We start from the raw sequence: 24,122 nt of genomic DNA on the forward strand, positions 1-24,122 counted from the left end.
AGTATGCAGTATGCTGCAGCTTGTGGAACATGACTGCCAGATTGCTGTCCTTCTTGAGCATCCCCTCTCTCTGCGCTCACGCTACTGCCTTCCTCTAGCTGAGTGTCATCATCAGAGCCCACAAGACACTGGGCATCCTCCTGGAGCATGTACCCAACACTGTGCTCAAAGAGTTCAGGAGACTCCTCAGGAGGATGTGGTGGGTCTAGGGAAGGAGTCACTGATGATGACATTGAGAGGAGGGAAGACGATGCGTTGGCAGCTGCTTTGCTAGTACCCTGAGACTGGGTGAGAGAGGATGAGGAGGATAAAGAGGGCTTGGTCATCCACTCTACCAAGTCGTTGGCATGTTGCGGTTCAACATGTCCAGCTGCCGAAAAGAAGGACAAGCGTGTCCCATGGCCACGTGCTGATGACAATGCACTGCGTCCACGACCAGCACTGTTGTCTCTAGACACAGAGCCTGCTTGCCCTCTTTTATCGGCTCGCGCCTGTCTGCCTCTCCTTGCTGGCCTTCCAGACATGGTAATGGCCTGAAGGGAGTTGGGTAAAAAAGCAGTTGGGTAGTGTATATTGTGCTAGAGGCACACAACACCCACTAACTCCTGCAGATGCCTTTATTATAGAACACCAGAGATAAAGGGGTATATACAGATGTATACTGTGCTGTGCTGGAGGCACACACAACTTCCAATAACTCCTGCAGATGGCAAGTGGTCTCAAATAGAGAAGAGCTATGTAGGTGGATATAGCGGTATGTACTGGGTACAGAGCACGCAGACAGCACGCACTATCTCCTAACACTACTGACTGCAAGCTCTATTATAAAAGATAGATCACTAGCTATATAGGTGAGGTGAATATAGCGGTGTATACTGCGGTCAGGGCACGCAGACAACAACCACTACACAACAGCAAGATCAAAAATCGTCCGAAAACGATCGGTGTGTACTGTGTTGAAGGTACACAGAACACCCACTAACTCCTGCAGATGCCTTTATTATAGAACACCAGAGATAAAGGGGTATATACAGATGTATACTGTGCTGTGCTGGAAGCACACACAACTTCCAATAACTCCTGCAGATGGCAAGTGGTCTCAAATAGAGAAGAGCTATGTAGATGGATATAGCGGTATGTACTGGGTACAGAGCACGCAGACAGCACGCACTATCTCCTAACACTACTGACTGCAAGCTCTATTATAAAAGATAGATCACTAGCTATATAGGTGAGGTGAATATAGCGGTGTATACTGCGGTCAGGGCACGCAGACAACAACCACTACACAACAGCAAGATCAAAAATCGTCCGAAAACGATCGGTGTGTACTGTGTTGAAGGTACACAGAACACCCACTAACTCCTGCAGATGCCTTTATTATAGAACACCAGAGATAAAGGGGTATATACAGATGTATACTGTGCTGTGCTGGAAGCACACACAACTTCCAATAACTCCTGCAGATGGCAAGTGGGCTCAAATAGAGAACAGCTATGTAGGTGGATATAGCGGTATGTACTGGGTACAGAGCACGCAGACAGCAGGTACACAGAACACCCACTGCTTCAGACGCCAACACACTACACAAGGCCGCCGCGCTGGCGGCCTTATATAGTGTGGGGCGTGCACTACACAGCCTAAGCTATGATTGGCCACAGGCATCCTGCCTGTGGCCAATCATGGCTCTCCTCGCTGCTGGCGCTGCGATTGGCCAAGCATGCGGGGTCACAGTGCATGCTTGGCCAATCATGAGCCAGCAATGCACTGCGCCATCGCAGTGCATTGTGGGCCGTGAGCGCCACACGAATTTGGCGCGAACTAACCAAAATGTTCGGACTTCGCCGAACGGACGAACAGCCAATGTTCAAGTCGAACGTATGTTCGACTCGAACACGAAGCTCATCCCTAGTTACAACAAACCACTTTCAATGGTATATTTAAAAGTCCAAAAGTACTGTCTGTCAAACAGTGGCAATTCTGCTCCTCCATAGATGCAATAGAGTGAGTGGGTGTTGTCACCGTAGGACAGGTATTGTTTTACCATCAGGATCACTAGATGAGAACAATAGAAAAAGCCTGCAAAATGAATGCAGCCATCACATAAAAGGACTGGTAAGCTGCAAAATATGATATCATTCTTTAGATACACTTTAAACATTTCTCTTTCCTGCCTACAAGCTGCCAGGAAATGCACTGTCCGAGCATTAAAAATATTAGGGCTCTATCACACAGATGTTGAAAGTTGGACACCGTGAAAATGGAGTGTATCTATGCATCCTAGAGTGGCATCTGGATGCAAGCTGCCATGGGCACATATCCATAGCTGTACATAACTAAATGCTTGGATGTGCATATATCAGCATACAACAGCCGCTTGTCATTGATTTCTACAGATAACTGTAAGCAAACACCTGTGACTCCTGGGCAGAGAAATACACTCGTTTTTCATAGTGTATTGCTTTCTGCACCCATGTGAATAAGTGCTTAGGAAGTACTACTCTTAAAATACACACATTTTGTTTTGTTTTGTACCATACACACATGTATTCAAATATGGTACATTTACTTTTATTGTTAAAGAAAAAAGAAAATGAAAAGGTGTGCATATATAATATCATATCAGGAAAATCATTTTGGAATCTGCAGATAGGCCATCCATTTTGATTGGAGCAGGGGTGGAATTGATTTTTAAAGGGTTCATTCAGTATAAATAAGTTATTTGTTTTTGGGGTGCTGCTAATTACTTTTATCATTCATTGGCTTTTTTTTCTTTTTTAATGTAAAAATTCATACATTGTAGCAAGTAAAAAGTGCATAGCTTACAATAGACAAATATCTCCCACTGGCTTTTTATATCTCTTCAGAATTTTACTAAACAGTTTGAGAAGAATAGGCATTTTAAAGAATCTTGCATATCTATGTGATTATGTTTGATTCTATATCTGTCTCTATTATTCCTAGTATTTTAAGAACTGGAAAATCTTTTACTTTGTAGAAGCATAGTTTGGTTTGCCAAAAGTGTCTGTATTCATATCTAATCACTAGCTTGTTGCTTGTGTTGGATGGAATATACCTCGGGGGACGGGGAACAGAACTGGTGACTACACTCTATTCAAAGTGCTCAAAAAATGCCCAAGAAAATGTGTTCCTATTCCTAATATCATGTAAAAGTTCTTTGTAGGCAATTATTACTGTTATTAGAGAATCTCAGTGATACAGCTTCTCCCTGTATTCAGCTTTAACATAAATTTCCATCATCCATTAATAATTCTATTTCTAATGCATCAAAGGCTTTGCTTGCACATGTGTACTTGCTGTAGGGTGTGTGATAAACTCATTGAAGTGACTAACAGTTCATGGTGTGGCTTTGGGGAATGAATCCCTGAGTATTTCTTAGTATACTTCTACATAACGATCCTCTCTTTTGTAGGGTTTCTTTGAAGAGGAAGAAGGAAAAGAGTACATTTACAAAGAACCCAAATTAACAGGGTTGTCAGAGATATCGCAAAGGTTGCTCAAGCTCTATACTGATAAGTTTGGAGCGGACAATGTAAAGATTATTCAGGACTCCAACAAGGTTTGTGTGCTTCTTGTCTAGCCTATTGGTCTCTTGTCTCAATTTGCTATTGTATTAAAGATAAAGATTCGTAGATCAGCCACTAGAGCGAGCATTAACTCAATAAGTGCAATTGCTGTGTCTCTCACCTAAAGTAGAGGTAAACCTTCATCTTTGTTTGCAGCAATCTAGTCAGGATCCAAATGGAAACTTTGACTTTTATCAGTTTATGTGCTCTAAAAAACACTTGCTCTGTGTCTCCCAGCACCACTTCCTCAAACCTTAAGGGAGCGTGCGCTGGACACATTAAAGCATTATCACATGATCACCTGTATAGTAAAGAAGCATTGTCTCTGTTCCCAGTGGATGAGGGGGCCAGGTCTTCCTCACCCTCCTCTCTCTCACTCCACTGGGTTGATCAGTTTACCTATTTAGGTATTATCATCTCAAGAGAGAGTAGGGACTTAGTGCGGCTCAATCTTGACCCTGTCTTGGTAGCAATTAAAACCAACCTGAAGACGTGGAGCAATCTCCCCCTTTCCCTCATTGGGCAGATACATTTTCTCAAAAGTGCTCCTTAAATTTACATACATTTTTCGGAACTCCCCACAATGGCTGACCAAAACTTTCTTTAATTCTCTTAAGCAACTCTTCCTCTGCTTTATTTGGGGGCCTAAACTGCCTATATTCAAATACACCACTCTGACCAGGCCTGTGGACAGTGAGGGCTTGGCTCTCCCTGATTGCCACAAGTATTTCTTGGCCACTCAACTTGTGACCGCCCATTGGTGGTTGCAGCCAGACCTGACCAACTCTGCGGTGGTGCTGGAGGCAGCTATAGTGGGTTCTCTGGAAGCCTTGAAGGGGTTGCTATTCAGGGGGCCTAAAATGCCTCACCATCTCACCCATTCTATGCGTACCACTATGCGGGCATAGAAGGTGGGTGAAGCGCTGAGGGCACCCCAGCCGAACTCCTGGTCTCCTCACACCCCCCTGTGGCTGAACCCTAACCTATCACAGTTCAATACCATCCCGGATCCACAGGCCTGGGCCAAATACAAAATACTGACCCTTGAGCATGTTATCACCAACAGAGAACTCACCCCCTTTCATGTTTTACGCACCACATTTAATGTGCCTGTGGCCCATTTTAGGTATCTTTGAATTACTCATGCCTACAGGTGGCAGTTCTTAGGCCAACAAGTTGAATTGGCATACTCAGAGCTCGAATCCACCCTACGGGTGAAAGAATTGGAGACACCCACATCTCAGCTCTACGGGTCCCTGCTGGCTGCTGCCAGTCCCAGGTTGTCCCCCCTCCGCAGGAAATGGGTGGGGACATACCGGAGCTGGACGAAGACAGCTGGAGGGAGATTTGCGACTTTCCCTTCTCCCCTCTGGTCTCAGCTAGGGACAAACTGGTCCAATACAAAATTGTGCATAGAGCTCACTACACTGAATATTGAAATTAGCAAATATGGCTGCACCTGTGTTTACAATTAACAAGTATACAGAAGAACAAGTCTTTTTTTTTTTTTTTTTTTTTAACCATTTACTTATATTGATACAATTATTTACATATGGATACAGTAATTTACTCCTAATGTCATTCAGCCAACTTCCTTTGAGACTAGGGTGTCATGGAACGCCCCCTAGAGATATATCATCCTGGCTGCCTGCACTCACAGTACATTGTTGCTTGAAATTATGCTGATGCATTACATCAGCAACATTTTTTGCATCATTAAGGACTGCTAAGCACCTACATGAGAAGCAAAAAGAACATGGATCCATGCATGTGACCAGTTTGAAGACATATGGAAATAAGGTAAGTATACAAAAGTTATCAAAACATACATATGGGGGAGGCTGACTGTGAGGTGGAGGAAGTGGGTGGTTGATAAATAAGGTTAAATGAGCTTTACTGAAAAAAAAAAAAATCTTGGAAAAAAATTTAGAATTGTATTTTATAGTAAGAGCACAGCTTTAGGTACATGTTGGAAATAATTATGCCTTTTTTTATGTAGGTGAATCCTAAAGATCTAGATCCTAAATTTGCTTACTTTCAAGTCACATATGTCACACCTTACTTTGATGAGAAGGAGCTGGAAGACAGAAAGACAGATTTTGAGAGGCATCATAATATCAGCCGGTTTGTGTTTGAGACACCATTCACGCTATCAGGGAAGAAACATGGTGGAGTGGAGGAGCAATGCAAGAGGCGCACAGTACTTACCAGTAATAACATTTGCCTTTTATCACAGAATCTAAATGTAAAGTCAAAGTCCTCTAAAATCCTTGTTATATCTTTTTTGCAATTATTTTTCCTAAATCTGTATGACTAATTTTCTTGCCACAAGTAACTTGTCGTGTTACACTCACAAGCTTAAACAAAAAAAAAGAATCAGTCCAGCAAAATTAATACTTTGGCTTTAATTAGATGTTGGCAAGTTGGATCAACAAGTGAATTCCTATATATCTTAGGGTCTCCAATAGTGAGAATTCTACTCATTCGCTCCCAGTTTCTCCCACCCACCAAAAGGGGGATTTACTTTCCCTGTTAGAGATGGGAAACTCCATGGTGGCACAGCCAAGAATTTTGAGAGAGACCTTGTTATTTAACTTTTTGGGGTTCATTTGCTAAAGGTGAATAGGCTGTTCGATTTTTAAGTGATTTCTTTCCATAGGATAGTGAATTGGTGATTTCCACATTGAATCATATGAAAGTAAATATACTGTTTATTCTTTGCAGAGTACATTTTCACCATATTCACTAAGCTTAGGGAAAATTCCCTTGCAACGGGACATTTCTATTGTAAACAGCCCATTTACCTTTAGTAAATTAGTCCTGTTGAGTACATAGCGGTCATTCAGATTTCCTCTTTTAATTATTTTTAATTGAAAGATTAAAGCTGAACATTACCATTTGCAAGGTGCAGCCCACCTCAACACAGTATGTGGTGTTAATAGGACACATAGAAAACAAGTTTTTTCTGTGCAGATTAATGCAGCTCAACTGAACTGATGTGAAGAAGCTCTAGGGTTAGTGTAACCACTACAATATAATACTTCCTGAAGGGAATCACTGTGTTCTCAGTGATGCTGTTCACCATCACATGGGCTGTAGATGAAAATGTGTATATACAAATGTCTGTTTCAGAAAGCTGGGAGCCCCTCTGTGTTAATACGCCGGTAGCTCATGACAACACCATTTCCTGGAAATATGAAAATTATCTTAAGCCAAAACATTTAGTAAAGTTTAAATAAAAGTAGGGAATTTGGTAAAACATTTGTCATTTTTTTTGTGCTGTCTGTGTCCTATTGGGGATAAATGGCTTTACTTTCTGTTGTGTAGAGAAAACGGGATAAAGAATATCCCCTCTTAGACAGTTGTCATTGGAACAAGTTTCCCCATTTGAATATTTTTCCTCTATTCCTATTCTGGTAACCCAGACAGCAGTAAGACTTAACAGAGGTTGTATTCCTTCCCTACTCTGGCCAAAAAAAAAGCAAATCTTGGCACTAAGTGTCATTAATGGATAGGGCAAAGAATACAATATGCTGTCATTACAAGCATCCTTGGTTTTTAAGCTACCATCATCCCTCTACTTTCTCTTATTTCCATACAGCCAGTCACTCGTTTCCTTATGTAAAAAAGCGTATTCAAGTTGTAAGCCAAACAAGCACAGAACTTAATCCTATTGAAGTGGCTATAGATGAAATGTCCAAAAAAGTTCAGGAGTTGCAGCAGCTGTGCACTATGGATGATGTGGATATGATAAGACTGCAGCTGAAGCTTCAAGGGAGCGTCAGTGTCAAGGTGAGATCAACTGAGTTCTGTTCACTGGGGAAATGGTGATTATAGGGACAGTCTGAGTGTCAAGTACAGCTTTGTGTTGCAACTATTTGGCAGGTCACTTTGGCTCAGGAAAAGATATTGCTGACCTCCAAATCCCTATTCATGCATATAAATGGGGTTACCTCTGTGCAATCTAATCCCATAGCACATGCAGGCTAAACAGAAGATTTCACATTGTATAAACTATGCCTGCAGAAGGGTTTAAAGTAACTAAACATAACTTTGTTTTATGTGCTATTTTTCTTAAAGATCCATTTATTATCATTATTATGGTTTTTATTATAATAATATAGGATTTGTACAGTGTGCCTAGCACTTAAATAGAGGGAGATAGTTTAGTTACAATAACAATGCCAAATCTTTATTTACCTCTGCACTTCCCTATCTAACCTAAAAGTGTTAAACTAAGCTGCTGTGCTTATTATCAGTGATGATAATACATGAATGCTGTAAGTGTATAGCCCAGTGGTCCTAGTGTTCTCACACCTAAAATAATACTAACTACGGTATATAAAGCGTCTAAACCATCAAACCACAAGTGAAATTATACATAAACAATTAAAAGGATAACAATCATAATCTGCAAAAAACAAATATGAGTGCAAATGTAAACTTGCATATAAGTCCACTCTGAAACAATTCCTCATCGCCCAAGACCATGTCCTTGGAAATAATGTGCTTGGTGCAACGCATGGAGAAACAGCAAAAGAAACAATTTGTAAACTATGAGGATAAAATAAGAAAACCTTTACAAAGAAAAATACAATGCTAAGAGTTAAAGATAAAGGGGACATGGGTTTTACAATCCAGCAACTGGGAACAGACAACCCCAATACAGAAGCCCTTCATTTAGGGTCCTACCATCTAGAAGACAACCACAATGAGCAAATTGAGGAAGATCATTAGAACCCAGAGAGGATGTGGTGAAGGTAGGAAGGCCCAAAAGAAAAAAAGAGTGAAGGGGATCTTTAATTTTGAGTTTAGTATTGACTGGTCTAATGCAAAATAATGCTATGGGGGTTATTTACGAAAGGTAAATCCACTTGGCACTACAAGTGCAAAGTGCACTTGAAATTGCACTGAAAGTGCACTTGGAAGTACAGTCGCTGTAAATCTGAGGGGTAGATCTGAAATGGGGGGAAGCGCTGCTGATTTTATCATCCAATCATGTGCAAGCTAAAGCTCCTTGCATGCCCCCCTCGGATATACAGCGACTGCACTTCCAGGCGCACTTTCAGTGCAATTTCAAGTGCATTTTGCACTTGTAGTTTGCACTTGTAGTGCAAAGTGGATTTTCCTTTTGTAAATAACTTCCTAAGTGTGCTTTTGGTGGAGTACTATGTGATTAATGTGCTTTTGGTGGAGTGGCCATCAATTATACATCGATTGTTGATGAATAATTTAAATAGTTGTTTGATGGTTTAGACACTTTATATAGTTAGTATTTATTACGTTTGAAAACACTAGGAGCACTGGACTATTCACTTACAGAGTTCAGTTACAATACAGTTCAAGTATTAAGATTATAAATGTTTTGTAATTGGTAATTGTAATAATAATGATGTTATAAGAAAAAAAAGTACAGTTCAATACAAGAGGGTTCTGAGGGTCCTGCTCCTGAGAGCTTACAATCTAAAAGGGAGAGGCACGTGATACCAAGGGTAATAACTGTGTGGTCTGAGCCAAAAGTAAAAGTAATGTTTATTAGGTGGTGGTGGAATAGGCTTCCTGAAGAGATACATTTTCAGGGATCGCCTATGGGTGCATTCACACCTGCGAATGCTCCCGACTCCGATTTCCAGCGATTAGCTGAGGGAGGCAGCCCCATTAAACGCAATGGGAGGATGATGACTCCTGCAGATAATTATGACAATGTGCATGTAATCACTTGCATGTGATCACTGCCTGAGAGATAACATGCAGGTGGCCACAATAAACTGCAGAAGCTGCAGCCTCCCATTTCTTTCAATGGGGCTGCCTCCCATAGCTTATCACAGGGAGCCCCTACTAGGGTTCTCTCATGTAATCAGAGTCAGGTGCATTTGCAGAAGATAGCTGAACAGATTGGAGCAGGGAGTTCTAGGGGATGGACAAGGCTCTGGAAAAGTCCTGAAGGCAAACATGGGAGGAGGCTGGTGGGGAAGCTAGGGAGCAGGAGGTCTTGGAAAGGAGCAAAGAGGATGATTTGGTAATATTATAAGACAAGGTTGGTGATGTAGCTCAGGGCAGAGGTATGGATGCCTTTGTAAGTTATTGTTTATAATTTCAATTTTATTCGTTGGGTGGGTGGAAGTCAGCGGAGAGATTGGCAAAGAGGGGAGGCAGACATTGATCAGTTGGAAAGGCAGATGAGTCTTACAGCAACATTTATGATGGACTGCAGGAGGATGGCCTATCTAGAGCTAAGCCAATGAAGAGGAACTTGAAGTAGTTAAGGTGAAAGATAACGAGTGAGTGAATTATTAGCTTTGTGGTGTCATTAGTTAAGAAAGGGTATATTTTGGAAATGTTACATAGGTGAAATCACAGTGGGGGGGGGGGGGGGCACAAGAAAGGGGAGGGAAATATTATGAACTTAGTGTTTGAAAGATTACATTTTAGAAAATGGATTTACACCATTAGCAAATTAAGTTAGTCAGTTAGTAAATTAGAAATGAGCAAGGAGACTAAAGGGGTGAACTGAGAAGTAGAGGGATAGATTTGGGTATTGTCAGCATAGAGATGATATTTGAAGCCATGTGAGTTTATCAACTTACTAAGAAAATGGGATGAAAAAAGCTTATATGCTGCTTTCTTGCAATTTATTTACAGTACATTTAGTGATTACATTTTTAAATACTCTTAGGTGGATTCATTACAGTAAAAATAGAGAAATAAATAAAAAACATGTAAATATAGTTTCTGTCATAGTGCAGTCATATGCAGTATCCCATAGCAACTAGATGTCAGCAGCTAAATAGTCTGAGAACTATTAAAGTGTTTTTGATTGGTTGCTAATATTTTCCTGTACTTTGCACTTGTTCTTTTATTCCTTTGTACCTTGTATGATGCGTTGTCTTATGTGCTTAGAGCATACATCCAGGTAGATGGGACCTACAGAAATATGTCTTCTCTGTGGGTTATATTCTTATTCTATCTGTTCAGACATTATATAAAAATGTACTATCGAGTCAATGACAATAGGCTGGCTATAAAAGGCTGCACAATTCCCCAGTTTTACAGCCAAATGAGCAAGGGTTGGCTGTTTAGGGATGCTTTTATAGCCGATAAAGAATTCCAGTGTCTGAAGTGCATCTTTTCACATATAAATATTGTTCAGCCTGAGAAGATGGATGGAAAGGATTGACTGCACATGTACAGCTTCACTCTGTCTGGCAAGTCACGCAAAGAACCAGCAGGCAGATACCGTGTTTCCCCGATAGTAAGACACCCCCGATTGTAAGACGTATCGGGAGTTTCAGAGGGGTCGGCTAATATAAGCCGTACCCCGAAAGTAAGACATATGTCTTACTTTCGGGGAAACACGGGGGTATTGCCGCCTCCCTCTCATCTAGCTGCGCGCCGCCTCCTGCCCACGTCCGCACCGTCCCCCTCTCCATACGTCGCCGCGTCTGCCATTTCCCTCTGATCTTAATGAACGCCGCCTCCTGCCCACGCCTGAGCCGTCCCCCTCTCCATACGTCACTGCGCCGTCCCCTGCACTTGTCACTGCCGCCTCCTGCTTAAAATACGGTAATGCACACAGTATTAATCATACATCAGTAAAACATACACACTGGCATACTGGGGTATCATCTGCTGTATGTAACCCAGTGGGTATCAGCAGGTGTCACACTGGATTAAATACAGCAGGTGGTACTGTATCACACATAAATCTGTTTTATCTTCCAGTATTCCACTGTTCGTTCTTACCATTTTTCATTGTTTTACATGTTATGCAATGTTGTAACAAGACATTCTTGGCACTTCCTTTTATAAAACTGTTTTGTGGTGAATACAGGTTGTTAATAAATGTTAATTTTATGGTTAAAACAAAAAATTCGACAATTTTTTTCCAATATAAGACATACCCCGAAAGTAAGACATAGTGGGGCTTTTGGGGATAAAAAGAAAGTAAGACACTGTCTTACTTTCGGGGAAACACGGTAGTACCCGCCTGACATTCTTGGGGAGACAACTGTATCTTTGCGGCAAGCTTTAAATATCACTTGCAGGAAACAAAAAATTGATACTACATGAATGAAAATAGTAACTGTAAGAGAGGGTTCGCATTGTTTCAATATTAATTTACTTTAAGAACCTAATTTAATTTTCATATGTTTAAAGAGCCCAGCAACATCATGAAGCTTTCCAAGGTTTAAATGATAACACAAGTACACAAGAGCCTAATGTATAAAGCAAATCACTAACTAAAAAGTAGGATCTCATTAGTCAACATAGTGCTTGCCCAGTTCTTAGTGGCCTTTTGCTAAAGCCAAGCGTTTTGCTAAAACAATGTACTAGCCCATATCACTATTCCAATTCTGCCAGTGACAGGATTTCTAGGGAAGGCATAAAACTAGTAATGTGCAATTTGTCTCTCACCAACTTCTTGTGTTACATTGTGTTTCACCCAGTATACAGCCTTCTGTATATTAGGGACCCTAATGGCAGGGTCGCCACCATGTATTAGTTAAATGTAAGCTGCAGATTTACAAACAATGGGGGTTATTTACTAAAGGCAAATCCACTTTGCACTACAAGTGCAAAGTGCATTTGAAATTGCACTAAAAGTGCACTTGGAAATAAAGTCACTGTAGATCTGAGGGAGACATGCAAGGAAAATAAAAAACAGCATTTTAGCTTGCACATGATTGGATGATAAATCAGCAGAGCTTCCCCTCATTTCAGATCTACCCTTTAGATTTACAGTGACCACATTTCCAAGTGCACTTGTAGTGCAAAGTGGATTTGCCTTTTTTAAATAACCCCCAATGACTTCTGAAAATACATAAAATGTTAAAGATTGCATACACTTATTATAAAAATAATTGGACTTTACCCACTTAAAAGTCATAGATGCAGTTCTAAAGTGGGCAGCAGAAATACACATTAATGCGAATGCTGTCTCTGACATTCACGAGGTATCGCTGTGTGAAGCGATATGAAAAAGTTTGGCGTTTTTCCTAGACAGTTAATTCCGGCTATCATTAAGCAGCACCTAACTATAGTATGCTGAAAGGTGTTTTTTGCTTATTTCTCTCTGGATTTGAGATAAACACATTAACAGCACATCATACACTTGGCTATTGTTCTAAAATATGAGTAGGGCTTGTAGATATATTAAAAAGATTATATTCAAACAGATGGCATTTCTTCTCTTACTGTATGAAATTAAAATTGATAAGTAAGAGAAATGTGTAAAAATCAGTTTTTCAATTCAGAGGAGTGACTTTTCTTCTATAATAACATATGATGAGATATGGGTTACTTTTTTCAGGTAAACGCTGGACCTATGGCATATGCTCGAGCTTTTCTAACAGAAACAAATGCCAACAATTACCCGGAAAGTCAAGTGAAGCATCTTAAAGAAATTTTCAGGTGACTTGCTTTATAAATACAACACTACTGGGAGCATGTGCGATGTATGACCTTCAGTCTCTTTATTGTAAATGCCTGGAAGAACTGTCTATTCCAGCCAGTTATATCATCCCTTTCATGTGTCTGGGGAAGGTGGTAAATGAAAAGTAAAATCTGGCTGGTTGTTAGATTTTTTCAAAGACCCAAGAAGAAAAAGCAGCACCTAATATCTGTCTCAATGGGCCCCAGACCCTGCTCTATGCTAGTCATGGGGGTTGATTTACTAAAACTGTAGAGTACTAAATCATGGTGCAGTTTTTGTATCAAAGCCTTGTTGAACAAGCTGAAGTCAGAAGTTGATTGGCTATCATGCATAGCCGCACCAGATTTTACACTCCGGTTTTAGTAAATCAACCCCATATTTTCCATACACTGTGCTGATGATGGCCAAAAAGCCTGAAAAAGCTGTATACAGTTTGCACTATACACCAGCTGTTCTGTAAAACGCATGTGGCCAATTGGGGCATAAAGCAAGAATTTGCATGGTTCTGCCTATTGTCCTGAAATGAAGAAGAATTCTGCTATTTGAGAGAAAGGTAATGGAATGTGACATGTGAATATCTTCTGTTTTACAAAGTTTGTGCAAAAAAACAAGGGTAAATAATACAAGAATGTATAAAAATAACTAAACAAATACACGCAGACACAGTGAGTATTGAAATAGAACAACACTATACTATACTATACTATACTATACTATACTATACTATACTATACTATACTATACTATACATGCCTATACACAAATACCAAAAAATTAGGAGTGGGGAAAAAAAGATAAAAGAAGAAAAGAAAAGATAAAATAAGCTAAATGTAATACTCAAATTTAGTTAAGCAATGTGCAGGCTTCTGGATTTTAAAATATAGGTAAACCTTGTAATACAACCCACTCAGTTTAACCACTTGCTTACTGGGCACTTAAACCCCCCTCCTGCCCAGACCAATTTTCAGCTTTCAGCGCTGATGCACTTTGAATGACAATTGCGCGGCCATACAACACTGTACCCAGATGAAATTTTTATCATTTTTTTCCCCACAAATAGAGCTTTCTTTTGGTGGTATTTAATTACAGCTGGGAGTTTTATTTTTTGCTAAACAAACAAAAAAAGATGCAAAATAAGAAAAAAGAAAAAATCATGTTTAATAGTTTGTTATAAAATTTTGCAAACAGGCCATTTTTCTCCTTCATTGAAATGCGCTGATAGGCTGCACTGGTGGGCACTGATAGGCACAGTTAAGGTGGCACTAATAGGCACAGATAAGGTGGCACCGATAGGCACAGATAAGGCAGTACTGATGGGCACAGATAAGGGGGCACTGATGGGCAAAGATGGGCACTGATAGGTGGCACTGATAGGTGGCACTGATGGGTGGCACGGATGGGTGGCACTAAGGGGGACTGATAGGTACCACTGATAGATGGGATTGATGGGCACTGATAGGTGGCACTGATAGGTGGCTCTGATAGGTGGCACTGCTGGGCACTGATGGGCGGCACTGATGGGCACTGGTAGATGACACTGATGGGCACGGATATGTGGCACTAAGGTGCAGCACTGTTGTTGAGGCAGATTGTGGGCACTGATGGGTGGCACTGTGGGCGCTGATAGGTGGCACTGTGGGTACTGATGTGTGGGCACTGATGGGTGGCACTTTTTTAATATCTAGGTGGCACTGGCAGGGGGCAGGTGGTCACTGATGAGCTGGCCGTGATCGGGACTGAAGTCCCTCTTACGGCCGCCGGTGATCAGCGCGTGTCAGCACGAGGAGGAAAAATAGCCGATTACCAGCTCTGTTGTGTCACATGATCAGCTGTCATTGGCTGACAGCTGATCACGTGGTAAGGGGTCGGGATCAACCCCTTGCTCCGATCCATGATCAGGTGAGTCTCATAGACCGCTCGTGCATGGGACGACGTCAATAGACGTAGTCCCGGCAAAGCAGGTCCACGCTGTAGCCGTCAAAAGACAAAACATTTGTGTACAGATATATAAAAAAAACATATTATAAACACTTTTTTCCCTTTTTTATAAGTGATCACATACCCTCTTTTATCAGAGGGTATAAGAGCTGGGGAGGAGAAACAGTAGTACACTGTTCTTCCCAGTGAAAAGCTATATCGGGGGGGGGGGGGGGTCATTGGAGGAGAGCAGTTCCTAGTAAAGCTAGAGAACTGATTCCTGACTGTTCTCCTGCTTAGTGTGGTCAGTTGTTAATAGAAAAGCAGAGGGACTGGCAGAAACAGGGATTTCACACAAAGAAAGCAATACAAAGAGAACAGGATTCTTTTTAATACAAGTGCTGAACATGGTACAGCAGGCACATATCAGGAATATGAAATGTTGGGTTCCCATACTCTTTAACAGCTCTTTTGTCAAAGGATTTTCAAGGTACATAGTAGCATAGGTCAGTATGCAGAGTATAAGTTCTCTACCACAAAAAAATCATACAAGAAGTAAGAAAACAAAAGAAAAAACAAACACAATGTACAGTGTACAAAATAACGTAGGTCAACAAATAGAGTATAATTGTTGTACCACATATAAATAAGCAAGCCATATAGGATGCAAGGAGCTAATTAAAACTATATATATTGAAAACATTTTGGTGTGCTTAGGGTGGCCATAGATGGATCAAAATTTAGCCAGTTCATGGCTAAATTTCGATCAATGTATGGGCAGGCTGGTTGTACAGACAGCAAGCCTGTTGATTTTTTTCCAAACGTTCAGTGTCACCAGCTATAGCTGATCAGTGTATTTTAACAGTGGGGAAGGCTCCCTGCCATCATAACAGAGTATCACAGTGGTAGTGATTCCCCCATCCACCTTGAATATGTGGATTGGGAAATCGGGTCTTTTTTCACCCTTCAACCCGTTGGTTGAACAAAAAAAATGATTAATGTCCTAGGATGTCCTAGGCCAGATTACATGAATCGAATAAAGTAAACTCCATATAAGCAACCAAACATACATTCCAAACACATATATGGAAAGAGGTGTGCCTACAAACTGAACTGTAAACTATTGCATATAATCTTCTAATTCACTCAGCCTTGCTATACAAAGAATGAGCAAATATTGCATATTCATTCTATGGAGAAAAGAATACGAGATTATCAATGTGCCGTCAACACTAAAAATTTTTAGTAGGAATAAGCTAGGTCCAGGACATCAAAAAGCATATTCAAGGACCTCCAATAATCCAGTCACATATCTGCCCATCTGTGGCCATCTGTAGTCCTGCATCTAGCTGATATATTAGTATTAGTAGTGCCACTACTAACATATCAAAATAAATATGTATCCCCTGATGGAGATTGGGTAACTGCTAGAATAAAGAGGAATTCCAGGTATAGAAATGCTATTCATAGTTACATTGGTCCAGCTTAGAACAATGTAATTATGTATATAACATTCCTGGACGAGGCCCCTGGAAGCTGGAAATCACTGAAGTAGACACTGCTATGCCTGTGATCTTCACTTTCTTCCAGGGACTGTACTGAGTGGCTGCTTGCAGCATTCTGAATGCAGGAGGTCAGACGCTCAGCACAGGCACCATTCAGAGAATAAGTGGCACTTGCTGAATAAATGCAAAATATTCTCTAATTGGATGAGGTGGAGAGCTTGCCATCCCCACTCTGCCTCTCCTCCTCATCCAACCAGAGAACGCTTTGCATTCATTCAGAAAATACAAAGAAATTTCTAAGTAGTGCCAAGTAGCTGACTGTCCATGTTCAGAATGTAGCAGAGCAGCTGCTTGGCGTAGGACCCAGAAGCAAGGTTACTGAAGTAATGTCTATTTCAGCTTTCAGGGGCATCGGCCAGATATGGTATTTGCATATTTATATCGGTCCAAGCTGGACCAATGTCACTATGTATCCTTCACCTTTTTATAAATTCACCTTTAACTCCTTCCCACCCGGCCTATAGCAGAATGACAGCCGAGGGGGGGTTCTATTATCCTGACTGGGCATCAAATGATGTCCAGCAGGATAAGCCGTTCGCGCACGACAAACTTTAGTGCAGTGTCACTTTGGCACACTGTATCTCCGCTCGTGGTAAAGAGCCTATGATATAGGCTCTTTACCATGTGATCAGCTGTGTCCAATCACAGCTGATCACATCATAACCCAGAAGTGCCAGTTATTGGCTTTCCTCTATTAGTGCTTGACAGGGCGTGAGTAGAGGAGAGCTGATAAGAGGCTCCCCTGACGGGGGGGGGGGGGGGGGTATGTGCTGATGGTCAGCATATTGATTATTGTGCAAGCCCTTCAGGGATGTTTAGCCATGCCCCACCAGTGATGCCCAGCAGTGCCCGCCTGTGATGCGAAAAAGTGCCCACCTTTGCCCACCAGGTATGCCAATCAGTGCCCATCAGGGATGCCAATCAGTGCCCATCAGTAATAACTGTCAGTGCCTCCTCATCACTGCTGCTTATCAGTGCCATCTATCAGTGTCCATCAGTGCCCATCTTTGCCCATCTGTGCCACCAGTGCTGCATATCACTGCCGTCTATCAGTGCCACCTATCAGCATGTAATGCCCTATTTTCTGTAAAAGTGAGGATTCTTATAAATGGATTTTTGATTTGATAACAATTTCTAAGGCAGGCTTATACAGTAAAGTAGTGCAAAGAGCAATGAGGATGTGTAAGGGCAGTTGCCCACAACAACCAATTAAAATTAATCTCTAAAATTTTTAGGCAAACAGCTAAATGCACAGATAAAATGCATTTAAGTAAATTGTTTTACTGTGGCAGAGTGGTTTGTAATTCTGTTCAGATGGCCCTGTAGTTCGCTTGATATTGCATAGCCAGACAGCCAGCACTATTTCTAGGGTCAGCTGACTCCATCTGGCTCCAGTCTGTTCAGTGCACAATATATGAGCATCATAACACTCTTGATTTATTGCCCAGCGGGCAGGGAGGTAAAACAGTTCACACTTATTTATATAGCAGGAGATCTACTTTAACTTGGCCGTAAACTTCAGTTTAAAAAAAAAATCTTTCCAAGAATGCTTTCTTATTTTAACCGCTTAAGCCCGGACGATTTGGCTGGCCAGAGACCAGAGCACTTTTTGCGATTAGGCACTGCGTCGCTTTAACTGACAATTGCGCAGTCGGCCGACTTGGCTCCCAAACAAAATTTACGTCCTTTTTTCCCACAAATAGACATTTCTTTTGGTGGTATTTGATCACCTCTGCAGTTTTTATTTTTTTCACTATAAACAAAAAAAACGGCTATTTTGAAAAAAACGCATTATTATAAATATCCCCAAAAAATCTATAAAAATGTTTTTTTTTCCCTCAGTTTAGGCTGATACGTATTCTTCTACAAATTTTTGGTAAAAAAAAATTGCAATAAGCGTTTATTGATTGGTTTGCACAAAAGTTATAGCGTCTACAAAATAGGGGATAGTTTTATGGGATTTTTGTTAATAACTTTTTTACTAGTAATGGCGGCAATCAGTCATTTTTATCGGACACGTCAGACAATTTTAATACATTTTTGGGACCATTGGCATTAATACAGCAATCAGTGGGATTAAAATTGCATTGATTACTGTAAAAATGTCACTGGCAGTGAAGGGGTTAACACTAGGGGACAGTGAAGGGGTTAATATGTATCCTAGGGAGTGTTCTAACTGAAGGGGGATGGGACTGTGCAGGTAAACTAACAGATCGCTGTTCATACCCTGTATGAACAGATAATCTGTCAGTTCACTGCTCAGAGAACCGGAAACTGTGTGTTTACACACACAGCTCTCTGTTCTCTGTGTGCCCCGAGCAATCGTGGGAGCCCGACGGTGATCTAGACCCCTAGTGGCCATTCATGTTACTGACGTAGCATAACAGCGATTCGTGCAGCCGAACCATGCTGCCGCAGTACAACTGCGGCATCTGGTCGGCTAGCAGTTAATAGAGTCCCTTCTATTGCTCTCAGCCTCCTTCAATCCCCCAATTCCTGTTTTGTTTTTTTTTTGCTGCTGCTGAGATTAGACATCCTGTTAAAGGGTGGCTACGTTCATTCTCATTGTCCTACTATATGTAAGAACGTAGCCTCTTTTGCTCACCCCAGAAATGAACTATGAACTATGGGATTTGTAGTGTGTATAGAGCAGTGTATAGAGCATTGTACATGGCTGCAAATATCACTGCTGACTCCAAACAATTTAATTAAAAAATAGATTAGAGAGCCATTAAAGTGGTTGTAAAGGCTGAAGGTTTTTTTTTTTTTTTTTTTACCATGATGCATTCTATGCATGAAGGTAATAAACCTTCTGTGTGCAGCAGTCCCCCCTAAAACTTACCTGAGCTCCAGCTTGATCCAATGATGTACATGAGAGCCTCGGCTCTCCTGGGTCTCTCCCTCATATTTGTCTTAGACAGCATTTGTAGCCATTGGCTCCACAGCTAGTAAGCCAATGAGGAGAGAGCTGGGGTGGGGCATAGCCACGATCCACGTGTGAATGGACAGGAGAGAGCCTGCTCGGGTGCTCCCATAGCAAGCTGCTTGCTATGGGAGCACTAGGCAAAAAGGAGGGGTCAGGAGCAGCAGCAGGGGACCTAAAAAAAAGAGGATCGGGACTGCTCTTTAAGTATTGGATGTGTATGAAATAAGAATAATGTCACTTTACCCAAGCTGACTGCAGAAATCTAGAATCATTGTTGGTTACTAAACTTTTTGCATTCACACTGTACTTTTTTCTACACTCCAGTCTGGTAATTATAGTAACACTTGGATTTTTAACATAGTGATACTACAACCTGTACTCATTGAGCTGTGTTTTTCTGCAGACAATTTGCAGACACCTGTGGTCTGGCTCTAGAAGTGAATGAACGGCTGATAAAGGAGGATCAGCTAGAATACCAAGAAGAGATGAAAGCCCATTACAAGGACATTCTGGCTGAACTCTCTGAAGTCATGAATGAGCAGGTGAGATAACGAATATGACCCTGATTTGTACAGTCATATAGCACTAAGTTTGTGGCATCATAGAAGACAGAGGATACAGAAAGTGCTTCCAGTTTTAATGTTTTCGGTTTTTTAGGTGTTTTGGTGGGTACCGTGGGAAGTGTATATTTACATGGGTATGTATACTTACCCCATACTTACCCCTCACTCAATCCAGAGCTGTGCCTGTCTGTAGCGGGGAGTGGGGCTGAACCGCACTGTGTGTCTGAATAGATGCACCTAGTCTGGCTCAGGATCAAGCCGGTACAAGTGCTCCCATATCAGTGGCTTGCTATGGGTGCACCTGGAAGGGAGGAGGAGCCAGGAGTGCTGGTGGGGGACCCCAGAAGAAGAGGTTCAGGGCAGCTGTGTGAAGTTCCGCAGGGCAGGGCACCTGCACAGAGCAGGTAAGTATAACATGTCTGTTATTTTTTTTTAAATATACATACATTTACAATCATATTTTATGTATACCTAAAAGAGCAGCTCCAGCAGCAAGTCAAATAATTTCTGTGTTACATTTAAATCTGAATGCAATGTACCTTTAAACTGTATGTATTGCAAAAAAAAATAAAAAAGAGTAAGAAATGATTGAAACCATTTCTGTTTATTTTATGCTTTCTGTGTACCACTAGGGAAATTTCCTTTTCACTTCCTGTCCCAGAGACTCAATCAAAAGTTAAAATGATGGGAATTCTTCTCTAATGCCCCATACACACAATCGGAAATTCTGGCAGCAAAAATCCGATGTGAGCTTTTGGCCGGAAATTCCGACCATGTGTATGCTCCATCGGACTTTTGCTGGCAGAATTCCCGCCAGCAAAAGATTGAGAGCAGGTTCTCAATTTGTCGATCGGAGAAAGTTCCGATCGTCTGTACCAATTCTGACGCAGCTCGGAAACAATTTGACGCATGCTCTGAAGCATTGAACTTAATTTTCTCGGCTTGTCGTAGTGATGTACGTCACCGCGTTCTTGGCGGTCGAAGGTTCGGAGAACTTTTGTGTGACCCTGTGTATGCAAGCCAAACTTGAGCCGAATTCCATCGGAAAAACCATCCAAGATTTTTTGGATGGAAATTCCACTCATGTGTGCGGGGCATTAGAGAGTTGTCCACAAAAGAGACATCTCCATTGGAAGATTTCATTTTGTTCTAGGGACAACTCTAAAATGCTGGCTCTTCCTTCACTTTCTTTCTTGCTAACAATAGTCAGCAGTACAAAATAAAGGGGTGAATGTCCCCAGTAGACATTATTAAAATCCTGACACAGGGCCTAACCCTCCCCCACATTATCAAGTGTAAAAAAAAAAAAAAGTTTTAACTAGAGATACAGTATGATCTTTAAGCTTTTTCTGTTGTACAATGTAAACAGCTATGAGAGATGTATAGTGCAATAGCCCATAGCATTCAGAGGACAGTGCTGGATCCCTGGACAGGTAAGTGTCCTTTTATTAAAATTCAGCAACTACAAGATTTGTGGCTGTTGACTTTTATTTATTTATTTATTTTCCAGAGTGAACAACCGCTTTAAACTCATCCACATTGAATACTATGCACAATCTTTTCCCCTAACCATGATCATAAAGATGCCTTATCATTGTATGTCTGCTTATGTTTATGCTTTCTGTGTACATATACTGTCATCCCAGCACTGTTTTAATTCCTTCTCTCTCTTCTCTCAGCTATCATGTGACCCTTGCCTGTTCCGCTTCTCTACCTCTTTGTCTAACATTTCACTGAGTACATTAGGGAATATCGGTATGTCCTCTACTTGTCTTGCTCTGCATGTTGATCCTTGTTCACCTGTCTGTTTCCATCCTATGTATTGACAGATTTCATGTGATGTAAGGTGGGATACTTTTTATCTCTAACTAGACTTAAGTGCTCTGCTTTCGAGAACCAACCTAATGGGAACTTCCCTAAAAGTAAAAATATGTTTATTTACACCTGTATAAGTAATGTTTCTTTTGCCTTAGGATAAAAAAAATAACAACCTCTACATCAAACTTTACCCTTGTGGCCAGCTGTAAGTTTTCTAAAGACAGCTAGTGACCTGAGGCTCTCAGTTGGCCACTGCAACCCCACAGCTGCCAGTAGGGAGTCTTCGAAGGGTGAAATTGTCAAGTGAACCGCAGCAAAATGCTACTATATGTGTTTTCGTTATTTGAAGGTCGCTGCCCATCACTTGCTGTCAGACTGAGATTGCTTTTTTTCTTTCTTCTGTCTGTTAAAGATCACTCATCGAGAGGACCCAGCAAAGCATCTTGCAGTTGAGAAACAATGTATTCTTCGATCAATCAGTAGAACAAACACGGGACTGCCAAGTACATCATCAAAAGCTGATTCCTGATTGAAAGCCTCTCCTATATGAACTTTCTTGATGCCACAGATTGACCTGAATATGAACCTCTGGAGAACTTGCATCTTTGGGACATAGATTGTAATTTTAATTTATTGGGTAACGACAAGTGCTCAGAGAAATACTTGTGATATAAACGTGTTGCCTACCCAGTGAACAAAACAGTGTTAAAAAACATGCTTCCCCCTTTACCCAAGAGGTGGGAGTTGGGGCTAAGCCACAGTAAATGCAGTGCAATGACAAAACTGTCACTCTTCAAGCTAATTCTAATATTATTTTATCTCTTGCTTATATTTTAAGAGTCTTAATTCTATGTTTTATAATAATTAATTAAGCATATTTACATGAAAATTTGTAAATAGGAGATGTGTAAAATTTGTCATTTTTATAGAAATGAACCCATTGCCCCAAAGTTACTAAGAGTCTATATAGATAATTAGATAAAGATTTATTAAAGTATTTGTGGATGTCAGTGGTATTTATGTGTTTCTTCTACATGGACCTAATATATAATGGTGTGTGTTCAATGAAAAATGGCAGCCATTGTTGTGAGTGAAGCGACTGTTCTGTATGGTCACCGTGTTTCCTGAATAGTAGTAATTTAAAAAGTACATGAAATGTGCCTTTATGCTGAGTCTTTATTATTTATTCTCAGATGAAGAATAAAACATCCAAGATGCCCTGGGACTTTGATGTGAGTTCATAGAAAGTAGTGAGGGGAAAAAAAAACACGCAGAGAGCTCACTGGCTCAGGTTAGGCTGCTTACAATAGACAGGACTACCCTCAAGTGGGTACCCAGCAGGTTGCCAGAGAAACATGCACCAATGGAAGGAGTGCCGGACCAAAAGATAAGAGTTTGGTTTGCACTGAGAAAAATTCCAATGCATTTCAGTGGCCAGAAAGCATACCCATTCATCTGGGCTTCAGTTAATATAAGAAACTTGAATGGACTCAAAATAGAACTTTCCTGTGTGGATCTATGCAGGAAAGATAATTGGTGGACTAAGACAGCTACTAGCCAGCGGCATTTGTGTGAGCAATCAAGATAAGGATTCGTTTGTTCAAGTTTCTTATATTAACTGATGCCCTGGTGAAGGAGGACTGTTTTCTGGCCCCTGAAACATATTGGAATTTATTTAGAGCAAGCCAGTAAATTAATTTGGACTCTTTTATTATTTGAGCTGGCACTCATTCCATTGGTATATTTTTTTCCTATTTTTGCTGCTTCAGTAGAAACTGCAGGTTATTATCATGGTTCCGTCATAGTCCATGCAAACATGACTCCTTACATAGATATAATAAGATATGAAAACAACGTTCATTAAACACTTTTAAGGACTTTTTATTAAGCTGTTTTTATTGCACAACAAGCATATCAAATCTTGTGCAGTATAAAGCCATATGTGCATTTTATTGTGTTTGGACTCACACAGTTCAGTGCTGTACGAGCCTATGAGAACTACAGAGGGTAATTAATACAAGAGCCTAGCATCAATTATGCTCCATTTTTTACAAAGTGATGCATGTACTTTTAGAAAATACCTGTAACAACCGTCATATTTCGTTTAAATAATAATTTTAAAAAAAGTAGGCCAGCATATTTAAAAAATAAAAAAATAAAAATTGTTGCTGCTATATGCATTTTCTCCTTTGATGATGTACCCCCCCCCCCCAAAAAAAAATTGCCCTGGGCTAAGATTGCCAGATTTTCAAAAATAAATTCTGGGGCGCCCTACTGACCAAGCCTCCATTTGAAGTCATGCCAACAAAATCA

The 24,122-nt window shown here is 40.8% G+C and overlaps 1 protein-coding gene across 6 annotated transcripts in view; it reads left to right on the forward strand.

The window, feature by feature from the left end:
• Window positions 1-22,819, forward strand: part of DOCK10 (dedicator of cytokinesis 10) — a 412,410-nt gene extending 389,591 nt beyond the window's left edge. For 5 of the 6 annotated variants that reach the window (XM_077488206.1, XM_077488204.1, XM_077488202.1 and 2 more), the window contains 6 exons: window positions 3,434-3,580; window positions 5,587-5,797; window positions 7,189-7,379; window positions 12,898-12,998; window positions 19,832-19,970; window positions 22,222-22,819. In XM_077488206.1, coding sequence (XP_077344332.1) covers window positions 3,434-3,580; window positions 5,587-5,797; window positions 7,189-7,379; window positions 12,898-12,998; window positions 19,832-19,970; window positions 22,222-22,338 — 906 coding nt within the window. In that variant the 3' untranslated portion in view covers window positions 22,339-22,819. Of the gene's footprint in view, window positions 1-3,433; window positions 3,581-5,586; window positions 5,798-7,188; window positions 7,380-12,897; window positions 12,999-19,831; window positions 19,971-21,670; window positions 21,747-22,221 lie in introns of all 6 variants that reach the window. The other variant, XM_077488203.1, reaches the window with a different exon arrangement.
• The last annotated feature ends 1,303 nt before the right edge of the window (window positions 22,820-24,122 follow it).

The sequence above is a fragment of the Lithobates pipiens genome, unplaced genomic scaffold, assembly GCF_037356315.1.
Source record: "Lithobates pipiens isolate NorthernLeopardFrog02 unplaced genomic scaffold, aLitPip1_a1.2 Scaffold_18, whole genome shotgun sequence".
In the NCBI taxonomy this organism is placed as follows: Eukaryota; Metazoa; Chordata; class Amphibia; order Anura; family Ranidae; genus Lithobates; species Lithobates pipiens.